We start from the raw sequence: 10,000 nt of genomic DNA on the forward strand, positions 1-10,000 counted from the left end.
GCCGCGGCTGGATGGGGGGGGGAGAGCAGTTTACCGCCGCCTTCCCAGCGGGGTCCGAGGCATTCCTCTCAGTGCTGTGACCGCCTGGGGGCCTCCCAGGACTGCCGGCGCTGGATCCATTGTAATTCGAGGCCTGCAGCTCTCTAATATGTTTTAGGGCTGGAAGGCAAGTACCTTCTACCATTGCCCTTTAGGTCTCCGCTTCAGTGACCGCCTGGGGGCCTCCCAGGACTGCCGGCGCCAGATCCATTGTAATTCGAGGCCTGCAGCTCTCTAATATGTTTTAGGGCTGGAAGGCAAGTACCTTCTAGCATTGCCCTTTAGGTCTCCGCTTCTTCTTCTGACCTTCTGGTGTCTTCTGGGATCTTCGTGCTCTTCAGAGCACAGCCAGCACGTCCTGCTCAGAAGGCAGGGCCAGTAAGACTGGGGATCAGAGGATAAGCCCCTCCCCTCTGGGATCAAAGTTTTCCAGCCCTTCCTACACAAGGGGGAGTTAAGGACTGCCCCACTCCTGGACCACCGGAGAATTATAATTATCATGTTTTACCATAAGACTTCTGATTCTCTTACATTAAAGTGAGGAAATTCTATGATACTGCAGTTGATATATAAAAATTAAGTGGATTTATTACTTTTAATTTTTGAAATATCCCTTAAGAATTAAATGCAGTTCTCCATAATTACTTTGGAAATCTGCTTACATTTAACAAAAGGCTGATGTCTGTCTGCCACAGACAGCAATGCTTAAGTCTACTGCTTTTATGCCTATCTCTCAAGTATTTCTGCACTAGCATAAATTCTTAACCTCATAAATTCCTATGTTCTTAGTGTAAACAATAAAGTCACTGTCATGATGAATGAATTATAAATTACAACAAAAGATACCAACCACTATGTATAATGAAGCGAAAATCAGTCTCTGCAAAGAGACTCATAAAAACTGAAGCCAAAGTGGGAGATGACATTCTTCTTTAAGAAGGAATATGGCATTGCAGAATTCTTTACTGACATCATTGCTGCCGTGATGTAGAGGCAGGCTCCTATCAGTACCCAATAGTGGCATCACTCTGCCATTCTAATGAAAGCTTGTCTGGTTTGCAGTTATGATACAAGCTGGTCATAGTGGATCTGATACTGACCCAACGCAGAGATGCAATGCAGATGTACCTTTATAAAACACACGTTTGAGATGCAAGAAGATAATGCCCCTGTTCACAGATGTGCCTTGATCATTTGTTGACTGCAGCATCCGGAGGTGAACTTAGGGTTCCAACTCTGGGTCTCAGGAGTCCTGAAGATTTTGGAATGGATCCTGGGCAAGGTTGGGTTTGGGGAGGAGGGTGTACCCTCAGCAGGATATAATACTATAGAGTTCACCCTCCAAAGCAGCTTTTTTTCTCCAGGAGAACTTATCTCTGTAGTCTGTCTGGAGATGAGTTGTAGTTGCAGGAGATCTCCAGGCCTAGGTGACCTGCACGTGGGAATAAGCTGTCAGAGATAAAATTCTCCAGGCAGAACTTTTTTCATGCCCCCTAAAATCACTACAAACACAGAAGTATTCTGTAGAGTCAGACCACATGTTCAGTTGTGACATGAATGATCAAATGTTGAACATTCAAGTGACTAGAAATTAGGGTTGCCAAGTGTACTTATCCTTGGCAGCGGGGAAGCCTTGCCGGTCTCAGGGAGCTCTTCCAGGATGCGTGTGTGCGCGCCACCAGCACATCACAGGAAGTGACGTGCTACATCGCTCACGTTGGGGGCGTGGCCCAGATTGGGCCACACCCCCAATGGGCCACACCCCCAATGTGAGCGATGTGACTGCGTCACCTCTGTTGATGCAGCTTCGGGGGCGGAGTTCCCCCAGGGCCCGATTCCACCGCGGTGGAAATCGGGCCTCCAAAGCGGGGGTTTCCCCGCCCCCCGCCCCCACTTGGCAGCCCTACTAGAAATCAAGTAACAAATAGTGGGAAAGGAGTCTTGAGTGACAAAATAGTTCGGGCTAGCAAAATGGGGAGAGATGCAGGGTTGGTGGTGGGTTTTTTGGCATGTGAGAAGTTTTCTGGAGATAAAATAGCGGCATGTGAAAAAGGGCTTTCGATGGTAAGGAGTCGAGAGTTGTAATGCACTCACAGCTGTCCCTATTTTCTGGACACTGTCCCTGATAAATCCCAGTTTCTGTTTTATCCTGTTGTACGTATTAATTCTTTTTAGTGTGCATTGCTAGCAGAGTTGTCATTCTTTGGGGTTCAGTCTATTCCCAACACCTGCAATAATAACAGTGAGGAGTGGATGTATTTCTGCTGTACATGTGAAGATAGTAAATGTGCATCAATATTAAGACATCATACAGTGCACATACTACATGCCATTTCATGCAGTGTAGCTGCTGAGTCATATTTTCACTTGCTGACAACCTGTAATAAGAAACTGATGCTTTTCTAGCATCTCTTTAAGCTAAAAAAAGAAAACCTTTCTTCGTTTTTCAAAAAGTGTAGGGCAGGCTGTTGCAGAGTACATGAGTACATCATGTAGTAAGTAGAAAAGGATCTTTAGCAACATATAATACTGTGTGTAACAGTGCTGAGGCAAATGGAGTTCACACAGTACTCCTCTGTCTGGCAAATAGGATGTTGCTAGTGAATCCCTGTTCCCGGCCCAAAGCCCGGGGATGGAGAGAGAAGGTAGAAATTGGTGCTAGTGACAGGAGAAGGATTTTTGAAAACAAGATGTAGAACGGTGACTCCCCCCTCCCATCTAGTTCAAAACTATGAGCACCTTCTTTGATGGGGAGCAGGGCTGCCAACTCTGCCTTGGGAAATTCCTGGAGATTTGGAGATGGTGACTGGGGAGAGCAGTGTTTGGGGAGGGGATGGAGCTCACCAGAGATGCCATGTCCTGGAGTCTGCCCTCTGCAGCTGCCATTTTCTTCCAAGAAATTGATCTAGTATGTAATCTGCAGTTCAGTTGAAAGTACAGGAGAACCTCAGGCCCCTCCTTGAGGTTGTTAAGCATAGTGAGGAGTTTCGTCCTCCAGCCCATTTGAGTTTTATGTCTCCATTTCAAGGCCAACTAGCATTACAACTGCACTGTCTCATTTTGTAGCTAATGTACAATGCTCGGTTCCTCATTTGTCAAATTGGAATAATACTGAGTGGCTCTTCAGTGTTGCTGTGAAAGTGAATGCAACACAATAATACTGTAAAACACTCACAGAACAGAATAGAAGGACATAAGAACCCTGCAGGATCACACCAGTGGTCCATCTAGTTCAGCATCCTGGTTTACACAGAGGCCAACCAGTTGCCCTGGGGTGGCCAACAAGTGCAGTGAGGCAAAGGTCTTCCTCTCATGTTGTCTCCCAGCAGAGATTCCCGTCTCTGAATGTGTAGGTTGCCTTTAGTCATCATGGCTGGTAGCTATTGCTAGACCTAGGGCTGTCAGGCCACAGCCGTCAACCCCTGGGAGTGAAAAGGAGGTGGGGCCTGATGCACTTGTGTGATGCTGGTGTGCTGATGTCAATTCTGGTAAAAAAAACCCCCAGAAGTGCCATCACTCAGCACTCTAGAATTTTTAGAACTCTATGATAAAACAATGGAATTTTTGAAAATCCTAGAGCATCCATGGTGTCACTTCTAGGCTTTATCAGAAGTAGGGTTGCCAGGTCCCCCCTGGCAACTGGTGGGGGATGGTGAGGGGACTTACCAGAAGCAGCAGGGAGGCCCATCCAACTACAGGGATGTGTCTGTGTCACTGCCCACATGACCCTGAAGTGACACTACCACTTCTGGGACACCGGGACAATGCTGTGGTATTTGGGCAAAAACTCTATGGTAAGTTTGGCTTCTACCACAGAGTTTTTGTCCAAATACCAGAGTGTCACCCCCAACATTCCAGAAGTGATAGCCTCATTTCTGGGTCATATGGGCAGTTACGTAGACACATTGCTGCACGGTGAGGATTTTCCCTCTTTCTTGGGGTAAGTCCCCCCCCACCATCCAGCTGATCAGCGGCAGGGGTCTGGGGCCTAGCACTGGGGGACCCCCCTCCACCTGGCAACCCTAACCAGAAGTTATGTCAGCATGCTGGCATGTTGCTGACACACTGCCCAATTCCTGTCCCCCCATTGACTCCCACCAGTATTTTAGTTGCTGGTGGGCAGAGCACAGAGTTGCTAGGAGGTCTCCTGCTATAGCAGGAGACATGGCAAACCTAGCTGAACCTCTCTTCCATGAATCTGTCCAATTGTCTTTTAAAACTTTCTATCCTCATGGTCCTCACTACTTCCACTGTCCCTTATTTCCACAATGTAATTAATCACTGAGTTGTTGTTTGGATTTATTAATCACCCTGTCCCAGCTTACACTGAGCTCTGGGCAATGTACAGGACACAAAGTCATAAAATGCAAAACATTAAAATACAAACATTAAAACTCATATAAGTAAAAGAGTTAAAAAGTACTTCCTTTTGTCTGAATGTGTTTACCATTAAATGTACTGGGGGCCAACAAGTTCAAGTGTTATGGGAGAGAGTAAGAAATAATAAATGCTATATGTATAAAAAGAAAATAGCTGTTGTTGCAGTTTTTATATGTGCAGGTTTAACAGCACTTGCGAAGTACTGCACGCTTTGTAAACTCTGGCAGCATTTCAGCTGGTTTATGGCATTCTTTAAGAGCTTTCCCTTGTGCCTCCTGGGTGATTATCTACTAGTAACTGCATGCCTTTCATATTTTATTTGTTATTTAAAACAGTGAAATGATAGAGAAGTGTGTCTGCAAACTTAAACGAGAGTGACATCAGCCATGAGTGGGAAATATTTTTTGTGCATAGATACAGCTGAGTAATATGACTTCAAAACATTTACATTTTTTGTTTCAGCATTTGCAATTGTTTCCCCCAGTTCTAAGACTATTCAACATTAAAACCCCCAAATGCAGATCATTGTGAAATTCTATTTGTCCCTTCAACACACTTATAAAAACCATTCAGTAGAGAGAGGTCTGTTCTAATGGCTGATTATTCTTAATAAATCATCCTTCTTCCCACTCATATGACTATTGTACATCCATGGGGGAAAAAAATTCAAGATGACCTTTCCAAGATGGCCTCTCCAAGATGGTGTCAGAAATGTACATACAAGAAATGTTCCATATTAGACATACTTTAGCATACATAAAATGCATATAGAATCATAGAGTTGGAACGGACACCCGGGGTCATCTAGTCTAAAACCCTACACAATGCAGGAAATTCACAAATACCTTGCCTTACACACCTACAGTGACTGCTGTTCCACACCCAGCAGATCACAAAAAACCTACAGGATCCCAGGCCAAACTGGCCAGGAGAAAAATTGCTTCCCAACCGTAGTGTGGTGATCAGCATTTCCCTGGGTGTGTCAGAAAGGCCACAAGAACTAAGCACTGAGGCAACCCTTCCTGCCCTCCCTCTCATGATCTGCCTAAGTTCACACATTCAGCATTGCTGTCAGATCGCCATCTAGCCTCTGTTTGAAAACCTCCAAAGGAGAGCCCACCACCTCCCGAAGAAGCCCATTCCACTGAGGAACCACTCTGTCAGGAAGTTCTTCCTAATGTTTAACTGAAAACTATTCTGATTTAATTTCAACCCGTTGGTTTTGGTCCGACCTTCTGGGGCAACAGAAAAAAACCTCTGTACCATATTCCATAAAACAGCCCTTCAAGTACTTGAAGATGGTTACCATATCACCTCTCAGTCGTCTCCTCTCCAGGCTAAACATACGCAGCTCCTTCAACCTTTCGTCATAGGACACATTCCAGCTTGTCTATATCTTTCTTCAGTTATAGCATCCAACAGGGGTCATTTCGTAGAAAAAGAGGTGCAGGAGCTCATTAGCATAACTCATTAGCATAACTTATTTGCATATGCCACACACCCCTGTCAGAAGGCAACACCCACTGCTCAGGCTCCACTGGACTGTTTTGGATTGCTAGCTATTGGGGGGGGGGAACGTGCAGATCTGTCCTCGCAGAGGAGGGAGAGCTTGTATCTGAATAAAACTTAGTCTTAAAATTGCCACTGGACTGTTTTGGGCTGGAGGGCTGAGGGGGGGGTTAGGGTCTGCAACTTACCTGGCTGCTTCTTGCTCTGACTGAGGTCTGCTGGGAGCAGCTTGTTGCATATGCCCTTCCCCTGGGCTCTTTACTGCCGGAGCTCCGCTCCTGTGCGCTCCTGCAGGAAATGACCCCTGGCATCCAAAACTGAACACAATACTCTAGGTGAGGTCTAACCAAAGCAGAGTAAAGTAGTACCATCACTTTGTGTGATCTGGACACTATACTTCTGTTGATACAGCCCAAAATCGCATTTGCCTTTTTAACAACTGCATCACACTGCTGACTCATGTTCAGTGTATGATCTACTAAGACCCCTAGATCCTTTTCACACATACTACTGCCAAGACAAGTCTCTCCCATCCTATAATTATGCATTTGATTTTTCTTCCGTAAATGCAGAACTTTACATTTATCCCCACTCAAATTCATTTTATTTGTTTTAGCACAGTTTTCCAGCCTGTCATGATCATCCTGTATCCTGACTCTGTCTTCTACCATATTTGCTACCTGTCCCAATTTAGTATCATCTGCAAATAATAAGCATTCCCTCTATTCCTTCAAAAAAATCATTGATAAAGATGTTGAATAAAACAGGTCCCAGGAAAGATCCTTGAGGCATTCCACTTGTCACTCCTCTCCAAGATGATGAGGAACCAAGCACACTTTGGCTATGATCTGTCAACTAGTTACAGATCCACCTAACAGTCTTTGGATCCAAACCACATTTTACCAATTTGTCAACAAGAATATTATATGGTACCTTATCAAAAGCTTTACTGAAATCCAGATAAGCATTAGTTGTAGATTTTTTGGGCTGTATAGCCGTGGTCATGGCATTGTAGGGCCTGATGTTTTGCCAGCAGCTGTGACTGGCATCCTCAGAGGTATAACACAGGAAGATGGAGTACTCTCTGTGTTAAGGTGTCCCCTGATCCAGCAAGGTAGTAACTTTCTCAAAGAAAGAGATATGGTTAGTCTGACATGACTTGTTTTTGAGAAACCCATGCTGGCTCTTAGTAATCACAGTCGTTCTTTCTAAATGCTCAAGGACTGTCTGTTTGATTATTTGTTTTAAAACTTTCCCAGGTATAGATGTCAAGCTGACAGGTCAGTAGATACCTGGATCCTCCTTTTTCCCCTTCTTGAACATGGGGACAACTTTTGCCTGCCTCCAGTCTTCTGGCACCTCACTTGTTCTCCAAGAATTCTCAAAAATAATGGACAGAGGCTCAGAAATTATATCCACAAGTTCTTTTAGTACCCTTGGATGCAGTTCATCCGGCCCTGAGGACTTAGTTTCATTTAAAGAAACTAGGTATTTATGTACTACCCCTATGTACTATGCCGATCCTAGGCTGCAACTCCCTTCCCTCATCATGTGTTCTGTTTTTGCCATGTTGAGCACAGTTTCCCTTGCAAGAGAAGACTGAAGAAATGTAGGAATTAAGAAGTTCTCTTCACCACCTGTTATAATTTCACTTTCTTGTCCCTGCAATGGGCCTACCATGTCCTTGCTCTTTTTCTTACTTTGAACATACGAAAATAACCCCCTTTTTTGTTTTTAACATCTCTCACTAGCCTAAGCTCATACTGAGCTCTAGCTTTCCTAACTCTCTCTCTACAGGCACTGGTTATTTGTTTATATTCATCCTTGGTTATAAGGCCCTCCTTCCACTTTCTCAAGTCTTTAGAAAGCTCTTTATGGAGCCACCTTGGCTTCTTTAGGCTCCTCCCATTTCCCCTTCTCATAGGAATCATTTGTGATTGTGCCCTCAGGCTCAGTCAGATCTGGCCAGCTTAGAAAAAAACATTGTTGCTTTCTTTAAAGAAATATTTGCAACTCTGGCAAGAATTTAACTTGCGGGGCATAATTTATATATTGGTTAGGATTACAAATGGAAACTGGCCAGAGGAATTCTTCTTGGGGGTTCCATCTAGTCATTGCCCCATTGTCCATGTACCTCTTTGAAAGACAGAGCCTTGGCAGGGAGGGCAGGATAAAAATCGAATACATAGATAAATAAATACATAAATAAATGTTTTGGGTGCTCTGTTCTCTCCTTCGATATTGCTGTAAACTGTAGAAGTCCACAAGTAGGATTTTGGAGGGGTGGGTCATGGGAAGAGAATACCTTTCATTCTGTGTGACAGGCAAGTGACAGCTGGACAGTTTGTAATGATTTACCCATACTGTGCATTTAATCCTTTTTTTGTGTGTGTTTAAGTTTTTAAGGGTCGAGCAAGACAAGGACCAAAAATGCAGCCAGGATTGCACAGGTTCGCCCCAAAAGTCACTGTGTGCTTCAGATGGCAGGACCTTCTTGTCCAGGTGTGAATATCTGCGGGCAAAATGTAAAGATCCTCAGCTACGAATTGAGTACAAAGGCAACTGCAAAGGTAAGAAATTCTCAAGATACTTTATATGAGTGTCTCCATGAACCTGTAAAGGAGCTCTACTTTTTCAGTCAGGGTCTGTTGGTTGTCCCCTCATGCAGGCAGATTAGATCAGACTGTGCCCACTTGCATGCTTTCTGTGTGGTTGTTCCTTCTATGTAGAAGACAAGGCTTAGTTGTACAATATGAGTTTGGCATCCTGAAGGTCTCAGGGTCAATTCTTGGCATCTCTAGCTGAAAAGATCAAGTAGTAAGCATTAGCTAGACCATTTCCGCAGTAGTGAAATTCCCTGCATTGATGTTTTTAAAACTGCACGTTATGTGACATTTTCCACAGTACATTTTTCCTCACCAGGCAGAAACCTGAAGTTTTCTCCTTCTTACCCTGCATTTTTGGAACTTGCTAAAACTGGGGATTCCAAAAACATGGGGTATCCCCAGTTTTAGCAAGTTCCAAAACTGCAGGGTAAGAAGGAGAAAATGTACTGTGGAAAATGTCACATAATGTGTAGTTTTAAAAACATCAATGTAGGGGATTTCACTACTGTGGAAATGGTCTACTAATGCTTACCTTGATCAACCAATGGTCTGATTTGAAATAAGGGAGCTTTATGTGTTCATATGACCAACAGAATAATTACAACTGCAAAGGTAACATTTTATAAGGTTTTGGAAATTATGGTGAAATTTTAAGAAGTTTTCATCTACAAATGGCTCTTCTTAAAAGGGTTTGTCCATTGTGTATTGTTTAGGTAACTGTTTGTTGGTTAATTTTAGCAGTTTTATTTTTATATATATAATCTGCCCTGGATTGATTGCAGAAAGGGTAAAAATGCAGACTGTACTGTTCTGCTTTCCATGTTGCTTTAAATGCGAACTCATTAAATAATGGAAATATTATTATTATTATATTCTTTTATACCAGGGCCAGAATAAGGCCAACTGATGTCCTAAGCACAGCCCAACAATGGTGCTCACCAGCCCTTCCATTGCTTAACTGACAAGACATTAAGACTCAATAAGTGCTCATCATACCAAAGAAAATGTTTTTAACAATGCAGATTAAAATCAAGCACAACAGATAAGGACAATTGCAAAAAATTCAACTAAATTTTAGTGTGGTGGTGAAAGTGTTAAGGGCATGATAGCTAAGGGGGAAAACACTGTGGTGCCCCCCTTCCCTTGGTGCCTTAAGCACATTATTATTTTGCATAATGGTTAATCCAGGGCTGAATATGGAGCCCACGGCGGAGAACAGACTGCCCCGTTTAATTCCAGAGGCTTACACTGAAGATCATGTTATTTTCAGTGAGTGGTTTGGGTTTGTATATGAGTTCTTCTGACTTTAACCTTCAGTTTAGATCTGCGTACTGCTGCATCTCTTAACTGGTTTGTGGGCAGATCAAACTGTTTGGAAATCAGAGAAAATGCTTGAAATGGTGTTACATCTCTCACTTCTCTTTCACCGCTCTCAGTCCTCCTCATTGCTGGCTTCTTTATCTTGT

General features: G+C 43.6%; 1 protein-coding gene across 2 annotated transcripts in view; it reads left to right on the forward strand.

Annotated features, from left to right (window-relative positions):
- The window catches only part of SMOC2 (SPARC related modular calcium binding 2), a 213,281-nt gene that overhangs the window by 62,561 nt on the left and 140,720 nt on the right, over nucleotides 1–10,000 (forward strand). For both annotated transcript variants that reach the window (XM_015406852.1, XM_015406853.1), the window contains exon 2: nucleotides 8,327–8,498. In XM_015406852.1, the coding sequence (XP_015262338.1) occupies nucleotides 8,327–8,498 (172 nt within the window). The remainder of the gene's footprint in view (nucleotides 1–8,326; nucleotides 8,499–10,000) is intronic.

Source organism: Gekko japonicus, unplaced genomic scaffold (assembly GCF_001447785.1).
Source record: "Gekko japonicus isolate JY-2015 unplaced genomic scaffold, Gekko_japonicus_V1.1 scaffold1001, whole genome shotgun sequence".
Classification (NCBI taxonomy): Eukaryota; Metazoa; Chordata; class Lepidosauria; order Squamata; family Gekkonidae; genus Gekko; species Gekko japonicus.